Source organism: Callithrix jacchus, chromosome 10 (genome assembly GCF_049354715.1).
Source record: "Callithrix jacchus isolate 240 chromosome 10, calJac240_pri, whole genome shotgun sequence".
In the NCBI taxonomy this organism is placed as follows: Eukaryota; Metazoa; Chordata; class Mammalia; order Primates; family Cebidae; genus Callithrix; species Callithrix jacchus.
The window spans coordinates 131,291,034-131,310,124 of record NC_133511.1 but is presented as its reverse complement, the minus strand read 5'-3'; the positions used below and the strand labels follow the sequence as shown (position 1 = coordinate 131,310,124).

Sequence of the window (19,091 nt, the reverse complement as noted above, 5' to 3'; positions counted from 1 at the left end):
TTTCTGTGTAGTTGGGTAGGAAGAAAATGCAAATGCAAATGCACCTGTGGGCTCTGCTGTGTTGAGCTCAGCATCTCCCTCTCCCTACTAGCCAAGCCCCAGCCTCAGAACAGTTGTGGTCAGTGGCCCAGTTAGGAGCCTTGTTCTGCCCCCACAGAGAAGAGGAATGGGCGACCTCGGAAGGAGGGCACGTCTGCAGGCAGACGGTTCGTCACCCTAATGCTTTGAGACGAAGAGGGTGTTGGAAATAGGGGCTGCTGCACTGAGGGGCTTGCCAGGAGGCTCAGAAATTAATCTGATCATCTCTGGGACAGGGCCCCAGGGCTGCCTCTCGGGGTCTGTCTCAGCCCCAGGCTCAGCTTGGAGGAGCTGGTCTGGCACTCAGGACGCTCAGCTTCCTGCCCCTTGGGGTAGGGCTCCTGGGGTTGCGGAAGTGCTGAATGTGGACATGGGTGGCCGGATGTGTGCGCACGGGGTGCTGGGCTCTGCACTGCAGACCTGGCGTCCTAAGTGCAGCCAGACCTACTTACCTGGCACGCCGAGCTCAGCCAGGCCCGCTCGCCTTCAGTGCTGCTGTTCACGCTGCCAGTCCTGCTTGGAGCAGCTGAAACATTGCCTCTCTCTAGGTTCCGAGGATTCCGAAGATGATGTGGAGACATTGCTGGAGGTAGCCGGTACTCAGAAGAAACTGGAAGCCGCTGGCTCTTTTAATTCTGATGATGACGCAGAGAGCTGCCCCATCTGTCTCAACGCGTTCAGAGACCAGGCCGTGGGGACGCCGGAGAACTGTGCCCATTACTTCTGCCTTGACTGCATTGTTGAATGGTCCAAGGTGAGTTCACCTCTGGTTGGCTTCTTCTCCCTTCAGGGTGGCCTCCCTGTTTACAGACAGCCCAGCCTGTGATCAGCCTCTTGCGAGGTTCTGGCTCTGCCCTCTGTGGCTGGCACTGGGGCTGCAGGATTGACTCTGGCTTGGCCTTTGCTTTGTGAGCACTGTGGCTCTTGGAGGCATGGGTAAACTCGCTGTGAGGCATTTGTAGTGCCCCGGTATTGGACAGGAGAAAGGAGGGCTGTGGTCTCCTGGGAGCAGCTGCAGAAACCATGGATGAGGGAGGGGCCATCTAGGCCTGCGAGCCAGAGCATGCGCTCACGTGTGCCGTGCTGCTCCGGAAGGGCCAGCCAGACCCTTGAGCCGGAGCACCTGTGCAGGTATGCGGTGCTGCTCGGACAGTGCTCCTCTCAGTTGATAAAACACGGTACGATTCAGCGCTCATTCACAGTACCCAGCATCGAAAGGGACTATCCTTAAAAGAGGTGAAGAGAGTTGAGTGAATATTCAGTGTGTTTTATATTAAAATGAACCTTTAGAAGCAACCAGTTCCCTCTCTCTTCTGAATATTTTATTGTAAAGAATCTCAGAAAAATAGAGCACACAGTCCGAGGACAAGTGCTGAGCCCCCACCCCGTCCGCCGGGCTCAGCCCCCTCCCTGCCATCTGCGGCTCTCCTCACGACCGGGTGTCTGCAGGGCTCAGCCTCCTGCTCTGTTTCCCCACGTAGCTGAAAACTGTTGGCTTGGTTTGAAGCAGGACCCAGCAAACACTGCTCATGCTGCTGGTGGTGGCCGGCTGTGGCATTTCCCAGAGCCTGGCTCTGGCACTTCATATTGCTGCTCTGCTGTGGTGGGTCCGCAGCCTACAGTAGGTTCAGGCTTCAGCTTTTCTTTTGGCAAGTGAAGCATTCATTTAAATAGAGGAACAGGATACAGTGTTTGCTGTGTATCTTCTGCGTGGCATTTATTAGATAAGCATTGGGCAGAAGATGGCATTTGCAAATAAGTTTGTCAATATAGAAACCTTATAAATGGGGCCGGGAACAGTGGCTCATACCCATAATCCCAGCACGTTGGGAGGCTGGTGTCTGGGCGGACACGAGCCTGGCCAACATGGTGAAACCACATCTCTACTAAAAATACAAAAATTAGCTGGGAATGGTGGCACGAACCTGTAGTCCCAGCTGCTCGGGAGGCTGGGGCAGGAGAATCACTTGAACTCAGGAGGTGGAGGTTGCCGTGAGCCAAGATCACGCCATGGCATTCCAGCCTGGCGACAGAGGAAGACTTCATCTCAAAAAAAAAAAAAAAAAAAAAGAGAGAAATCTTGCAAATGAACTGTTAGAACGTTGTTTAGCAAGATTGGTGGATGCAAGATTAATAAAGATGAAAATTTGTGTTTAGAAATAAATCATGAAGAGATGTGTAAGACATTTAAAGAGATTTTCTTTTTTCTTTTTTTTTTTTTTTTTTAAGATGGAGTCTCACTTTATTGCCCAGGCTGGGGTTCAGTGGCATAATCTTGGCTCACTGCAACTTCCGCCTCCTGGGTTCAAGCCATTCTCCTGCCTCAGCCTCCCGAGTAGCTGGGACCACAGGTGCGTGCCATCACCCCTGGCTGAATTTTGTATTTTTTGTAGAGATGGGGGTTCACCATATTGGCCAGGCTGGTCTTGAACTCCTGACCTTGTGATCCACTCGCCTCGGCCTCCCTCATTTAAAGAGCTTTTCTAACACAGCTGTGATCAAATGAAGCAAGACCCTTTCGAGAGGCCTTACTCCATAGACAGCAGTGGGGATGCAGATTCCGTCCATTTCAGCAGGAGTTCAGAGCACTTGATATGTTGTCCAATCCACACGAGGACAGGAAGGCACCAAGAATTGCCAATATCACTTTGAAAAGGGAGAAATTGCCTGCTGGATATTGTGATTTATAAAACTATAATGATTGAAATGGAATCGGTCCAGGAATGAAAACCAGGCCTAGGGCATTTGCAGGGGCCCTGAAAGAGACCTGGGCACTCAGTGGGAGACAGACAGTGCCTGTGAGGCAGAGGAGGCTGGGAGCTGCTCACAGCACACACACGATGTGGATGTAGTTGAGATCTTGAATTAGAAAGCAAAACCCTGAGACTTGGGAAAGAAAACCCTGGCAGCTCTGTGGTAAGAACAGGGAAGGGTTTCCTAAGCAGTCCGAGAGTGTCTGCAAGCTGGCGGTCAGTGCGGGGCTCAGCAGCAGGCTCGTCCAGAGACCCCGGTCCCACCGCGGGAGATGCCCCGCACGCCCCCTTGAACGGACTCCAGAGGTGGGGGTGTCACAGAACCCCGGTCCCACTGCGGGAGATGCTGCCGCATGCCCCTTGAGTAGGTGGGAGGACGGTGCCCCAGACTCCAGAGGTTGGAGGTATCACAGAACCCCAGTTCCACCATGTGGGACACTGTCACACACCCCTTCAGGTGGGGAAGATGGCACTCCAGACTTTAGAGGTGGGGGTGTTACACCCACAACCTCAAAGGCACGTGTATTCCTGGGTGTTTACCCAAGAGAAACAGAAGCGCGCCCACACAGAGATGTGTTTGATGTACACCGCAGGGGAACGGGCGCCGGGGCCGTTTGTGTGGCGGTGCTGTGTCTCCTCAGTGCTAGAGAGGGCAGAATGCTGTGGGCGGGGTCTGTGCTGCGGCTCCAATCCTAAGGGACCCCAGGGAAGATGCACCCGCCACACCCCTGCAGCAACAGGAAGCAGCCAGGTGGGAGAGGGAAGGGCCAGAAGACCAGGTGGGGACTGGGCAGGATGTACAGTCAGAGCCCATGGAATTTTTCAGTTAAAATCAGTGTTTTATTGTGTGTGGTATATGTCAATAAAACCGATATAAGATCTTATGTGGGTCAGAACGCTACTGATAAAGCCAGAAAAAAATATTGCAGCACATACCTGACCGTTATCTATACTGTGAAAAATTCTAGAAATTAGTGACTGTCCAACCGTCTCCTGGAAAAGTTGGCAAAAGAGTTGAAGAGGCTGACTTGCAGAGGGGCCCCCACGGCTCCTGCCTCCCGTCATTGTTCTTACTTGTCACCCAGATGCTCCCGCTGGTGGAGCTGCCCTTTCCTCCCCGTCAGGCTTGAAGCTTGGCAGGCAGGCTCACTGTTCCCTTCACTGTCGTGTCAGCAGCTAAACGTGGCTTACAGAGCGCTTAGCAGACGCTCAGTCGTCTTCAGTGTAAAAGACATTTCTGATCTCCGAGTGGAAGTGATTTATGAGATTCTGATAACATTCTTATTTCTTACAGAATGCCAATTCCTGTCCAGTTGATCGCACTATATTTAAGTGCATTTGTATTCGAGCTCAATTTGGTGGTAAAATCTTAAGGAAGGTGAGTGTGGGTGCTGCACGCTGGGTGAGGAGGCCCCAGCCGTGCTTAAATCCCTCCCCTGTGGGACAGTGCGCTTTCCAAAGGGGCTTGCTCTCCTGAAATGAGTGTTGGTTAAGTGCTTTGTAGAAGTCAGCCTGGTGCCCCTTGCAGCCATGAGCAGGAAGCCTGGCTGGAGCTTGAGTTGTGCCCTGTCTGGGGGTTTTGGGGTCCGGGTTGGGGGTGAGAGGCAGAGATACTGCCAGCTCCTGGGGCTTCCTTTTGACCCCACCCCCGTGCCCTTCACTTCTGGGAGCAGCTCTCTGGCCTGTCTGCTCAGAGCTCTTTGTTTTATTTTTGGGACAGTCTCTCGCTCTTTCACCCAGGCTGGAGTGCAGTGAGTGGCACAGTCACAGCTTACTGCAGCCTCAACCTCCTGGGCTCAAGCAGCCCTTCTGCCTCAGCCTCCTGAGTAGCTGGGTCCACAAATGGCTAATTTTTTTTTTTTTTTTTTTTTAATATGAGATGGAGTTTTGCTCTTTTTGCCCAGGCTGGAGTGCAGTGGTGCGATCTCTCCTCACCACAACCTCCTCCTGGGTTCAAGTGATTCTCCTGCCTCAGCCTCCCGAGTAGCTGGGATTACAGGCACCTGCCACCACACCTGGCTAATTTTGTATCTTTAGTAGAGACGGGGTTTCTCCATGTTGGTTAGGCTGGTCTTGAACTCCTGATCTCAGGTGATCCACCTACCTCAGCCTCCCAGAGTAGTGGGATTACAGGTGTGAGCCCCCACACCGGCTTTTTTTTCCCGCAGAGACAGATCTTGCTGTTAACAGCAGCCCAGTACCTGCTGCCTCACCCTGCTCCGTTACTCTGCTGCGGGGCTACAGGGCTCCCGCTCTGCCTGTGCATCATGCTTTGCTTTCTGTTGAATATTTTCCTCTAAGATCACTACCCTGAAATGGTAGAAAACAAAATCCCTGTGCACCTGCTGAGTGAGACCTTCTGGGCCTGTGGAGCCCACATAGGAATCCAAAGCCCAGGCTGCAGTGCAGTGGCGCCATCTCAGCTCACGGCAGCCCCAGCTTCCTCAGCCTCCCGGGTGGCTGAACCACAGGCGTCACCACCACGCCTGGCAGAGCTTTGCTTGCTTGAGCTGCGGCAGCCACAGGGGAGAGGGAAGGTCAGGGTGTGGGAGAGGAGGCCGGTCCTCTTGGGGGCTGCAAATGAAGGATGCTTGTCTTTTTCATCTGCTTTTAGGAAAGCGGCATCCTCTACACAGCTGCTGCTGTTGATGAGCAGCATTAGAAAGACCTTTTGGGACATGCCTGAGGCCTTCTGAATACTAGAAAAGGATGGGTGGTGGCGTCTAGATTTGGAAAGCAGAGGAAGCCAGGGATGCAAGAGACTGGGTTTTTTCCCCCCTACAGAATTCTCACTTTGTTACCCAGGATCGAAGCTCACTGCAGTCTAACTCCTGGGCTCAGCATCCTCCAGCCTTTGCCTCTTGCTATGCAGTTTTCACTGGAGCTGGGGCCTCTGGTTGCGCTGTGGCCTCCTGGCCTGTGCTGTGGCTGTCTGGTGCAGGCCTCCCTGCTGCCTGGGCAGCTTGAGGCCTCAGGATGTGCTGGCAATTTCAAAAGCATTTCTGGTATGAAGGTAATCTTCATTTACCTGAAATAGCTCCCAATTTAGTATGCAGACCATGAGCTACCTCCTCTGTAGGAGGGAGGCTTACGTGAACCCTACAGGCAGAAACACAGGGTGGGCTGGGGCAGGGGCTCACACCTGTGATCCCAGCACTTTGGGAGGCTGAGGCAGGCGGATCACTTGAGGTCAAGAGTTGACCAGCACAGGGAACATAGCAAAGCACCATTTCTATTAAAAAAAAGGCCGGGCATGGTGGCGCACACCTGTAATCCCAGAACTGTGGGAGGCCAAGGCAAGTGGATCACCTGAGGTCAGGCGTTCAAAACCAGCTTGGCCAACATGGCAAAACCCCATCTCTACTAAAAATACAAAAATTAGCTGGGCCTGGTGGTGGGCACCCGTAATGCCAGTGACTCAGGAGGCTGAGGCAGAGAATCTTGAGCCTGGGAAGTGGAGGTTGCAGTGAGCCAAAATCACGTCACTACACTCCAGCCTGGGCAACAGGAGTGAAACTCCGTCTCAGAAAATAAGAGAAGAAGAAACACAGGGTGGCAACTCTGAGACCCTCGCTTGTGCTGTTGGGGAAGGATCCTAGAAGGACTCCAGGTCCATCAGCAGGAAGTACGTACAGGGCTGGAGGAGGGCCTGCGGGCCCCACCTTGCCCTAGAATAAAGGCTTAGATGGCAGAGAGAAAAGGGGCCGAAGGCTGGTCATGCGTGAGAGTCACTGAGTCATAGCACTGTTGGGCGCATCCTCCAGGTGGATTTAACCCTCATGGCAGAATGGTGCCCCTTGGTGCCAGTTTTCACCGGCGTGTTTCTGAGTCTCTGCTGAGTTACAGGACTGCGTGTCTGAGTCTGTCTCCTACCTTCTCCGTGCACTCTCTCTGTCTACACGGCAGTCCAGTGCCTGCTGCCTCGCCTTGAGGGGGCGCGGGGCTTCCCGCTCCTTTCCATTCATCAGATTTTGCTTTCTGTTGAGTATTTGCCTCTTAGATCACTACCCTGAAAATGTAGAAAACATAAAAATCCCTGTGTGCACGTGGAGTGAGAACCTCAGAGCCCACATAGGAATCTGAAGCCGATCCATCTGCTCTGGCTTAACTGTGTGTCATGGTGTGAATTGACCACGGGGAGTTCGGGTCCCGCGTGGTGTGTGATTGACAGTTCTGTTCTAGATCCCAGTGGAGAACGCCAAAGGGACTGAGGAAGAGGAGGAGGACCCGACCTTCTGTGAGGTGTGCGGCAGGAGCGACCGTGAGGACCGGCTCTTGCTCTGCGATGGCTGTGATGCAGGGTAAGGACAGCTGGAAGGGCACACGTGCCCCGCCGCATGCTGGGTGAGCCAGGAGCAGGAGGCACGCAGAGCCTTCTTCCGCCCTCTGTGAAGTCAGTCCCAGCACCTGGAGCTGAGCTCAGCCCCTGTAGCAGTGTGGATCAGTCCTGCGGACCACAACTCGGGCCTTCCTGTTAACATCCACTTACATCTCCATCTTTTCCCAAAACATTCTGAGGCTGCTCTCAGAAATGCGGGTAAAACCTCAAGACAGAATAAGAGAACAGCGAGACAGGAGGCTGTGGGGCCGGCCAGCCAGAGGTGGGGACGTGTCCTGGGTCCCGGCCTTTCTGTGGGGGAGGAGTGGCTCTGCTGCCATCCAGTATCTTGGCCGCTTTGTCCCTCACCTTCCACCCTGCTCCTCCTTCCCCCTACGGTGTGCGTCCAGTTAACCTGCACCCGCTGCCCTCCGTGGCACGGCTGGGGATCGCTGGGAGCGCCTGCTCTGGCCTCTGCATGGCCCTGGCTTCCCGGGAGCCCCGTGACATCGTCCCCTCATCCCTGCTTTGTCTCATTGGCTGTAGGTAGACGTCCACTTCCCCGTCAGCTTCCTGTGAGGGGCTTTCCCTGTTTATTTGAATAATTTTTCTGCTGTAAAATTATAGCGAGAGGATTCCAGAAACTTTCCCTGGGGCATATGCCCCAGAAGACATTGAAAGAACCAGTGAGGCTGTTAGATCTGGAGCATTCTCTTGGGCAGAAAGTAGCAGGGTCAGGGTTTGGGCTACGGGACAGCCAGAGCCAGGAGGCCTTGATGCGAGGTGGCTGGAGCCACACAGGATGGGTTCCTGGTGAAGGCCTTTGCTGTGGCCAGTGTTGCTAGGCAGCCCAGCTTTGCCTCGGCCTCAACCACAGCCGCCTGTGCCCCCAACTGTTGCCTCATTTTTACCCACATGCCCAGACCCTGCTCCATTCACATGCCGACGGCACAGGACCCCCAGGTCCTGCTCCACTCACATGCCGACGGCACAGGACCCCCAGGCCCTGCTCCATTCACATGCCGACGGCACAGGACCCCCAGGTCCTGCTCCACTGACACGCCAATGGCGCAGGACCCCCAGGTCCTGCTCCACTGACACGCCAATGGCGCAGGACCCCCAGACCCTGTTCCACTCACATGCCGACGGCACAGGACCCCCAGACCCTGCTCCACTCACATGCCGACGGCACAGGACCCCCAGGCCCTGCTCCACTCACATGCCGACGGCAGAGGACCCCCAGACCCTGCTCCACTCACATGCCGACGGCACAGGACCCCCAGGTCCTGCTCCACTCATATGCCGACGGCACAGGACCCCCAGGCCCTGCTCCACTCACATGCCGACGGCACAGGACCCCCAGGCCCTGCTCCACTGACACGCCAATGGCGCAGGACCCCCAGGACCTGCTCCACTCACACGCCGACGGCACAGGACCCCCAGGCCCTGCTCCACTGACACGCCAATGGCGCAGGACCCCCAGGCCCTGTTTCACTCACATGCCGATGGCACAGGACCCCCAGGCCCTTCTCCACTCAGAAGCCTACGGCACAGGACTCGCTGGCTGGCCTTTTGCAGACACTGCAGGAGCTCCTCTGGAGCCCAGGAGGCAGCCACCACGTTTGTCTTGCTAAGACACCTTTATCCTCAGTTCTCCCTCCTTGTGGCTTGTGGGAGTTCAGGGGCTTGCAGTATGCTCCACCAGCCCCTCCAGGTCCCACCCCTGCTCGGTCTCGCCCTCTTCTCCCAGCAGCCTTGGTGATGGCCACACCTCTGCTCACATTCGCAAACATCTTGTCTTCCCTCCTTTCTTACGAGCCTTAGCTTAAATCCACGTGTCGTGACGGTTTATTGAATGCTCTGCCTTGACAGATCTTCACGTCCTCAGGGTTCCTGCAGTGTCTGCTGCCAACTGCCCAGCATGTGCAGAGTCTGAAGGGCAGGGCTGCTGCCTCAAGTATCCCAGGGGCCTGGTCAGCATGACTGGGCATGGTGCTTACTGAATATACACAGAACGATTTAAAAAGGCAGAAGGGTGCTCAGCACTCCGTGCCCGTGTGAGGCTGGTCGTCTTTACCTGTGGTCGTGGCCATTCTGGGCATGTGAAAGAAGGGCCTGAGCTGGCTTGGAATCGCTGGACGTGACCTGAGAGGCCACAGCCATGATAGCTAGAGGTCTGTTCCAGGCCGCCGCAGGCACCACTCTGGGCACGGCCCTTGTCACAGGCTGGACTGAGCCTTCTGATGGCTGAAGGGCAGTTGAGACCAGATGAGGCTGTCAGTTTTCATGCACAAAGCCTCGTTTTCCTGTTAGCTTTTATTTTATTTTTTACTTACTTTTTCTGAGGCAGGCTAGAGTGCAATGGTGCGATCTCAGCTCAGTGCACCACCGCGCCCGGCTAATTTTTGTATTTTTAGTAGAGACAGGGTGTCAGCATAATGGCCAGATGGGTGTGCAACTCCTGGACTCAAGTGGCCCGCCCGCCTCAGCCTCCCAAACTGCTGGGATTAACAGGCGTGAGCCGCTGCGCCTGGCCTAGTTGTAGTGACTTCTAACAAGGCTTTTGGGGATGTTTACAACGTAATTAAAATTTTTTATTATCGTAAGTTTTACTTACAAATTCAATATATTGATTTTTTTTTTTACCTATAGTATTGAATTACTTGGCAGATAACATGACACAAGTATATAAAAACCCCAATGGATCTAAAACATTAAAACTGATAAATGATTCTCATGCCTGTAAACATTTCCATGCTATTAATATTGCTGTCAGTTTTCAGTTGAGTCTGACTTAAAAGTTACACATCTATAATTACTTAATTACCCATGTAAAAATGGAATCACAGGCGGGACGTGGTGGCTCACACCTGTAATCCCAGCACTTTGAAAGGCCGAGGCGGATGGATCATGAGGTCGAGAGATCGAGACCATCCTGGCCGATGTGGGGAAACCCCATCTGCACTAAAAATCCAAAAATTAGCTGGGCGTGTTGGCACGTGCCTGTAATCCCAGCTACTTGGGAGGCTGAGGCAGGAGAATCGCTTGAGCCCAGGAGGTGGAGGTTTTGGTGAGCCAAGATGGTGCCACTGCACTCCCTGTGCACCATAGCTGGGCAGATCTTGGCAGCTCCTTGCCCACGTGATCGTGTTTAGACTTGCAGCCATTTTCTTCTTCTCAGGGATGAGTATGGAGGACACAGGCCTGGCCTGGCTGTGGATGGGTGCCTGCTGGGTGCAGAGGGGCCTCTGCCTGGGCCTCAGGTAGAGCTGCAGCCTCCTCCAGGGCTGCTGGAGCTTGATGGGAGAGGGGGTTGGACCTTTTCAGACTCTGACCTTCTTTGAAAGAACGAGCGGTTCAGTTTTTGCCTTTGCCCTCCAGAGAACTTCTGTAAGAGCAGATGTTAAGATGGGATCTAGTTAGGGTTCTTCACAGCCCCTCCCTCCCACCCCGTCCTCGGTGCTGGCCTGGCATCCTCATACCCCCTGCCCTGTCTACCCCCCCCCGCCCTGTCTACCGCCCCGCCCTGTCCTCAGTGCTGGCCTGGCATCCTCATACCCCCCCCGCCCTGTCTACCCCCTGCCCTGTCCTCGGTGCTGGCCTGGCATCCTCATAACCCCCGCCCTGTCCTTGATGCCACCCCTGGCAGCATGTGCCGTGCTCCAGTGGAGTCTGCTTGTCTTCTTGCGTATCTGTCTCCTGTCTCTCTTGTGTGAGGCCTCAGTGAGGGCCACACCACGGACACCTCCTCGTAGGTGCAGGATTTGTGGAGGAATGGATTTACTCTTGTTTAATCTCATATTTTAGATCCTAGAGCAGTTCAGCACCGTGATTAGTAAGCGTAAGTTCATTTGACTTCAGGCTCCATTTTCAGCGAAGTGCCAGCTTGGCTCCCTTCCCTTGTTTGTTTTTGCCCTGCTCGGGGCTGTCTGGGGTCTTTGGGATCCTTTCAAGGATCTTGGCACAGACTGCCGAGTCTCGGCTGCTTGGAGGGCACGGATACCTCATCCCAGTGGCAGCACTTCCCACACTACTTTCCTGGAAGGCTTGATAGAAACAATTACAAGGTCGTTCACTTACAGCAAAGACGTCTTTGCCTTCTTCACTGGCCTGCTGTGATGGGTGCCAGGTGAAACCCCGTGAGTGAGGGTGGGTGAGACAAGCCTTTCAGGGAGAGGACCCCCAGGCAGCACCTGCCACAGGAGCTCAGTGTGAGCCACCGTCGGCCGCTGGGTGTGGGCTGGGCCCTGGGTGGGTGTTGTGGTCAGCTCAGCTGCTGTTAGGAACCACAGGCTGGGCAGCTTACACCACAGGTCTTCCTTTTCTTGGTTTTGGAAGCTGGAGGTCTGAGATAGCAGCACACTGGCTCCTGGAGAGGCCCCTCTTGCTGACTGACACACGCCGCCTCCCTGCTGCTGGCCTTCCCTCTGCTCCTCTCCTAGTGTCTTGCTTCTCTGCAGACACCAATTCCACAACCTCATTCAGCCTCAGCTACCTCCTTAAAGGCTCCATCTCTTCCTGCTGTCGCATTGGGGGTTAGGGCTTCTACTTAGGAATGTTGAGGGTGCAGGTAAGCCCATCAGAGAAAACATCGCAGACATGGGTGCAGCTGGAGGCCTGCTTTGAGGGCCCCTTGTTGAGAGGTTTGGGGATGGCGTGAGCAGCATCTGGACACTCTGGCCCCACTCGCTCCCATAGGTACCACATGGAATGCTTGGACCCCCCTCTCCAGGAGGTGCCGGTGGACGAGTGGTTCTGCCCAGAATGTGCCACCCCCGGTATCCTTGCCGCTGGTAAGGACCCTGCTTCCATCCCAAGGCACTCTTAGACCTCTCACTGTCCGCTCTGCCGCCCCGGGGAAGGGCCTCGGGGTGAGGGTCTGCTGTGGCTTGGGGAGGACATCTAGGGCCGTCTGCTGGGGGCTCATCTTCTCGGGGTTGTGTGTGGGGTCCATTGCCTGGGGGCTTCCGGCCCTCAGGGTTAGGAGCACCACACTTCATGAGAAGCCCTGTGTCCTGTGCACAGGTCAGCCCAAGCCGGGGCTGCTGCGGGGCCGGCAGCTGTCGGGGGAGGCGCATGGTCTGTGCATGTGGCACATCAGCCCTGGTGGTTCTTCCCAGATGCGGGTCCTGTGAGTGAAGAAGAGGTCTCCCTGCTCTTGGCTGATGTGGTGCCCACCACCAGCAGGCTTCGGCCTCGTGCAGGTAGGACCCGGGCGATTGCCAGGACACGGCAGAGTGAGAGAGTGAGAGCTACCGTGAACCGGAACCGGATCTCCACGGCCAGGAGTGTCCAGGTGGGTGGCCCAGCCCTGACTCCTGTCCCAGAGCCCCAGCTGCCCTGTGTGGTCCCAGCAGTGCGGGATCTGCCCAGCCCTGGTGGCTGTGTTCATTGGCCTGCTGAGGGGAGCAGGTGAGGGCACCGCAGGGTGAGCCCAGCGGCCCAAGGTGGGGCTGGAGCCTGTGTGCTGAGGGGCAGGTGAGGCCTGGCCCAGGGGTTGGGGCTCTGGGAAACCCCCCTTGCTCCCCGGCCCCCATGCTAGCGCCTTCCTCTTGCACTAGAGCCTGGTGCTTGGCTTCAGGCGCTCCCTGCGGCCTCTGTCCTCACAGCTACCTTTCTCTAAGCAGTGGGCAAGCAGGAGGGCCTGGGCTCTGGGTGTCTGGTATGTGCCCTTAGCAAGCATAACATGGAATTTGGAGTGACTGGGAAGGCTGTTCCTGTCCAGTGCTCTGCCCAGCACTGTGACACCCCCGCTACAGTGACTGGTGCTCTCCCTATGCCCTTGGGATTCTGTCTGTTCCCCACCCGCCTGCCCTTTTCCTCTTCCCTGCCACACACCACCCACACACCTGTCCCCCCCACCCACCTGCCCCTTCCTCATCCCTCCCGCACACTACTTGAACACCTGTGCAGGAGTCCAGCTCTCAGGACTTGCTCTGAGCTCCGCCTCGTGCCCTTCTTTCTCCAAGAACTCCACCGTCCTCTGTGTCTGCCTGACCCTGCCCTCCATTCTTGCCCTGAGCTGGCCTCCCAGAGCCCTCCCGGGCCTGCCGCTCCTGGGCAGTCTTAGCCTTGACCCTGTGGGAGTCTCAGCAGCCTCTGTAGTAGGGGAGAGGAAGGCCGGGCCGGTCTGCGGCTGCGGGTGGCCAGTGGGGGTGTCGTGCTTCTCTGGCTGCCATTGTGGGCTGTGTTTTGGGCTTCATTTGAGGTCTGTGCTGGCCTGGCTGAGGCTACAAGGGCCCCTGATGGCGCTGCCCCTTTGCCTGTAGCACACACCAGGGCCCCTCGAGTCTTCCTTGCTGGACGAGGCCATTGAGGCCGTGGCGACTGGCCTGAGCACCGCCGTGTATCAGCGCCCCCTGACACCGCGCACTCCCGCCCGACGAAAGAGGAGGACAAGTAAGCCTGGTGGGAGGGACTCTCTGCAGCCCCTCGGGGGACCCACGCCTGTGGTCCACTCACTGGTTCCCTTGCAGCCAGGGCTGTGGGCATTTCTGTTTCTTCTTCCTGCAACTTAATCTTCTCGGCGGAAAAGAAAACATGACACAAGCCCGCCGAGGCCGGGAGGTGTGGGTCTGACCTGCAGGTCTGCAACCTTGCTGCCTCTGGCATTGTGCTAGGGTGATGCCAGCCTTCTGCTCTTTGGAAGGATTGCTAACTAAGGTTTATGGAGGCAGTCTTGTTATTTTTGCTGTAAGCGTGTGTCAGAATACACCCCTGAAGCCATCTGAGGCTGGGCTTTTCCATGTGGGTGGAATTAACATCCGCAGTTTAGCGGCTTATCTTGCTTCTGCCCCGCTCAGGTTTCCAGTCCTTTTCTCTGAGTTCTGGTAGTTTTGTCCCCGTGCTGATTAACTCTGATGACTTGGTTAGCAGAGGTCCACTGTGAAGTTACTAATCCTCCCTTGAATTGACAGGCAGCTCCTGGGGAGAGCCATCGAGACTGTAGGTTGTCAGACGCTTCCCAGCTCTGGTGCGCCCCTGTGGATTTGGCCCTCAGAAAGAGCTTCTCTCTTCCCCCGTGGCGGTGACTGAAGTCACTGTGGACTCATGGGATCCCATTTTTACTCAGGGTTTCTACTCTGTGATTAGAATTGTGATTATTGCAGCATACATCCTTTTTTTTTTTGAGACAGAGCCCCTCTCTCTCTCTCTCTCTCTCTCTCTCTCTCTCCCTCCTCCTCTTGCTCAGCACAGCATTCTGGGAATCTCCAGTTATCTGTGTCTGTGGCTATTACTGAGAAATGATTCATGGTATGAATATACCACAGTTTGTCCTGTTGATGGGTGTTTGGGTTGTTTTGAGTGTTCGGTTTTTTTTTTTGGAGACGGAGTTTCGCTCTTCTTACCCAGGCTGGAGTGCAGTGGCGGGATCTCGGCTCACCGCAACCTCCGCCTCCTGGGTTCAGGCAATTCTCCTGCCTCGGCCTCCCGAGTAGCTGGGATTACAGGCGCACGCCACCACGCCCAGCTAATTTTTTGTATTTTGAGTAGAGACGGGGTTTCACCATGTTGACCAGGATGGTCTCGATCTCTCGACCTCGTGATCCACCCGCCTCGGCCTCCCAAAGTGCTGGGATTACAGGCGTGAGCCACCGCGCCCGGCCCGAGTGTTGAGGCATCAAGAATAAAGCTGCCATGGCTGTCGTAGCACAGTTCCTTTTGTGGGCAGATGTTCTCATTTCTGTGAAGTGAAATTCAGAGGAGTGGTAATGCATTTATGCAGACGGGTAGAGCAGTTGGCTCATCTGGTAAATGAGCGTGTGACTCTAAAGAGAGTTGCCAAACCTCTCTCCAAGCTCAGTGCACCAGTTTCTATCCATTGGCAACAGGGAAGAGCTCTGGCAATTCCCCATTCTCTCGGTAACACTCAGAACCCCTGGGTTTTATTTTCGCCTACCACGGGGCATGTGGAGGTGCCTCGAGGAGCTGGAAGCCCTTCTGTGAACTCTGCTGGCCCTGCGTCCTGGCGTCTGTGCCCAGAGCTACTGTGCTTTGTTGCACTCTGGTGATGGGTGTTGGTGGTGGCATGTGCCTTGTGTGGCCTCTTCTGTGGCTTGGGTACTCCTCCAGGAAGCACTGGTTCCTTTAAGTGAGAATTGGAATTCAGAGACCAAATTTAGATGGTTGGTCTTTCATTGTTTCGAGGTCTGGCTTTGCCTCCTGCACCCTGTGGAGTTCAGTTTGTCCACTTTTGTGTTTGTAAGGGCCCCTGGGGGTGTTCTGTCACAGGGCTCCTGTCAGCAGCAGTGGCTGCCAGTGCACAGGGTTCCCAGCAGCTCACTGACGTGGTCCAGGCCTCAGGGCTGGCGTTGCTCGTGTCTGCTAATGTTCCCCGGGAAACGTCTATGCAGAGAAGCTTGCCCTCCCCCAGTGCTCGTGTGGCCAAATCTCTCTCCAAGCTCACTGCACCAGTTTCTAATCCATCGGCAACAGGGAAGAGCTCTGGCAATTCCCCATTCTCTCGGTAACACTCAGAACTCCTGGGTTTTATTTTTGGGGCAGCGGCGTGGACAACCCTTTGCTGTGTCTACCAGTTTTAGCAGTTTGATAAACTCACAGTTTAAATACCTTGGATGTGTTTTTCATGATCTGTGCCTCGAGGGTTCATCTTTTCTGTCTTCATTGGTAGCTCCCTCCCTGCTGGGCTTCCTGGGGTGTGGGGACACAGAAATACAGAAATAGGGTTTTTCCTTTTCCATTCCACTGTCAGTGCTTGCTGACTAATTTAGTTTTGTTTCACAATTTTTCTCTTTTTTTTTTTTTTGAGACAGTCTCATTCTGGAGCTGGAGGTCAAAGACGCGATCTTGGCTCACTGCAGTCTCCATCTCCTGGGTTCAAGTGATTCTCCAGCCTCAGCCTCGCGAGTGGCTGGGATTACAGGCACCTGCCACCACGCCTGACTAATTTTTGTATTTTCAGTAGAAACGGGGTTTCACCATGTTGGCCAGGCTAGTCTCGAACTCCTGACCTCAAGGGATCTGCCTGCCTCGGCCTCCCAAAGTGCTGGGATTACAGGCGTGAGCCATGGCACCTGACCTTTTCCATAATTAGTAAGATATTTAGTGATACACTCGGGGAAGTCAGGCTCTGTTCTTAGATGCTGCTCATTTCCTTTCTCTCCCCCATAGGGACGTGTTCTTTTTATTCTTTTTTTTTTTGGAGACAGGGTCTCACTCTTGCCCAAGCTGGAGTGCAGTGGCATGTTCTCAGCTCATTGCAACCTCTGCCTTCGAGGCTCAAGCAATTCTCATGCCTTAGCCTCCTGAGTAGCCTGTAATCCCAGCACTTTGGGAGGCTGGGGCGGGTGGATTGCTTGAGCCCAGAGACCAGCCTGGCAACATGGCTAAGCCCTAGCTATACAAAAATTAGCTGGGCACGGTGTTGCATATCTGTAGTCCCAGCTACTGGGGAAGCTGAGGTGGGAGAATAGGTGAGCCCAGGAGTTTGAGGCTGCTGTGAGCTGAGATCACACCCCTGTACTCCAGCCTGGGTGACAGAGCAAGAATCTGTCTCAAAAACAAATGGAAGCCAGTGCGTGTGGTCCCTCTGTACTGGCTCCTTGGGCTTCGTCCTCTGGGCTGGACTCACAGGAATGGGGCGGGAGGGAGGTCCCAGCACAGAGAAGCACGGACTTCAACAACTTCTCTCTAGGAAGACGGAAGAAAGTGCCAGGAAGAAGGAAAACCCCATCCAGACTATCTGCAAAAAGTAAAGGCTCAGCGACAAGATCTAAGAAACACCAGCATCGAGTGAAGAAAAGAAAAGGGACAAGGGTGAAGGTGAGAACTGGGCAGCAGGGCCTAAGCCTCCGCCAGCCTCGGCGCCTGCGTGTGCTTTCCCAGCAGGGCTCATGCCCCTCACTTCGTTTCTGTGTTTCCTCAGCAATTTGCTGATGGAAATGAACAGTTCTGTAGCACAGACTGAAGTGGGGTTGAGGCCAGATGGTTCCTAAGGCACGTTGAGCCGGGCACACTGAAGGGTGTGCCCCCAGGAACAGCTGGTCAGGGAGCCAGGCGTGAGCCGAGCTGGTGCAAGGCCCTCTGGCAGAAGCCCCCTGGAGCGGAGCAGCTGCGGGTTTCAGGCAGGCCTGCCCAGCCTGGCTCTGAGGAGTGACACGTGTCTGACAGGCCCCCCACCTCTTCTGACCCACCCTCGCTTGGCCCTAGGAGTGGCCTCCTTGGTATATGTTGTGGCTTTTGGTGTCCTGGGCCCTTTTCATCCAAAATCCTGGAGCAGGTATTATGAATATGTGTGTTTAGTTGCTCCCTAATGACTGTCCATGTTTACAGGGTGGAGGGTGATGCGGTGTTGTGTGTGCACGTGCTAAGTCCGTCACCTCGTCCACTCACAGACTGCACACTTAACATTTTAATGTATGAAAACCTGAATTGCAGAAATTGTTCACGTGTTTGCCGAATCTTCTTGTTTTGTTTTGTGACCCAGCTGAAGTGCAGTGGCGTGATCCTGGTTCACTGCAGCCTCCACCTCCAGGCTCAGGTGATTCCCCCCACCTCAGCTTCCTGAGTAGCTGGGACTACAGGTGCGCTCCACTGCAGCCAGTTAATTTTTGAATTTTTTTTTTTTTTCTTTTTTTGAGATGGAGTTTTGCTCTTGTTACCCAGGCTGGAGTACAGTGGCACACGATCTCGGCTCACCACAACCTCCGCCTCCTGGGTTCAGGCAGTTCTCCTGCCTCAGCCTCCCAAGTAGCTGGGATTACAGGCACGTGCCACCGTGCACAGCTAATTTTTTTGTATATTTAGTAGAGACGGGGTTTCACCATGTTGACCAGGATGGTCTTGATTTGTTGACCTCGTGATCCAGGGTTTCACCGTCTTGACCAGGATGGTCCTCAATCTCTTGACCTCATAATCCATTCGCCTGAACCTCCCTAAAGTGCTGGGATTACAGGCGTGAGCACCAAGTCTGCTGCATCTTTATATGAATTTATATTCAAGATCGTTATTCATTTCCTACTAAATAAACTTACATAATACACATTTGTGTAAAACCACATTTTAGGGGTGTTTTTGGTTGGTTGGTTGAGATGGAGTTTCGCTCTTGTTGCCCAGGCTAGACTACAATGGCACGATCTTGGCTCACTGCAACCTCCACTTCCCAGGTTCAAGCAATCCTTTTTTTTTGAGATGGAGTGTCACTTTGTTGCCCGGCTGAAGTGTGGTGGCGCAGTCTCGGCTCACTGCAACCTCCACCTCCTGGGTCCAGATCTCAGCCTCCTGAGTAGCTGGGACTACAGGCACCCCACCACCATGCCCAGCTAACGTTTTAGTAGAGATGGGACTTCACCATTTTGGCCAGGATGGTCTCAATCTCCTGACCTCATGATCCATTGCCTTGGCCTCCCAAAGTGCTGGGATTACATGTGTGAATCACTGCACCCTGCCTCAGGCAATTAATTCTTTTGCCTCAGCCTCCCAAGTAGCTGGGATTACAGTCATGCACCACCATGCCTGGCTAATTTTGTATTTTTAGTAGGGATGGGGTATCTCCATGTTGGCCAGGCCAGTCTTGAACTGGCCTCAAATGATTTGTCTGCCTAGGCCTCCCAAAGTACTGGGATTACAGGTGTGAGCCAGCGTGCCCTAGTTTTAAGGGGTTTTACCGTCAGTCATCAGTTGAATTTTTTGTTTCCCTCTTTGTGAGTTTTCATTGAATGTCTGCTTGTGAAGTTGGTCCTTGGTGGGTGTGTGCGGTGTTGGGTCTGCTTGTGGTAATGTGTGTATGTGAAGCCGGTCCGTGGTGGGCGTGTGCGGCGTTGGGTCTGCTTGTGGTAATGAGTGTATGTGAAGCCGGTCCGTGGTGGGCACGTGCGGCGTTGGGTCTGCTTGTGGTAATGTGTGTGTGCGCGAAGCCGGTCTGTGGTGGGTGTGTGTGGCGTTGGGTCTGCTTGTGGTAATGTGTATGTGTGTGTGAAGCC

At 54.6% G+C, this 19,091-nt stretch overlaps 1 protein-coding gene across 8 annotated transcripts in view; it reads left to right on the top strand.

Annotated features, from left to right (window-relative positions):
* The window catches only part of PHRF1 (PHD and ring finger domains 1), a 44,021-nt gene that overhangs the window by 15,559 nt on the left and 9,371 nt on the right, over positions 1 to 19,091 (top strand). For all 8 annotated transcript variants that reach the window (XM_078341819.1, XM_035263908.3, XM_035263904.3 and 5 more), the window contains exons 4-10: positions 627 to 832; positions 4,126 to 4,209; positions 7,014 to 7,132; positions 11,848 to 11,942; positions 12,270 to 12,445; positions 13,419 to 13,548; positions 16,805 to 16,932. In XM_078341819.1, the coding sequence (XP_078197945.1) occupies positions 627 to 832; positions 4,126 to 4,209; positions 7,014 to 7,132; positions 11,848 to 11,942; positions 12,270 to 12,445; positions 13,419 to 13,548; positions 16,805 to 16,932 (938 nt within the window). The remainder of the gene's footprint in view (positions 1 to 626; positions 833 to 4,125; positions 4,210 to 7,013; positions 7,133 to 11,847; positions 11,943 to 12,269; positions 12,446 to 13,418; positions 13,549 to 16,804; positions 16,933 to 19,091) is intronic.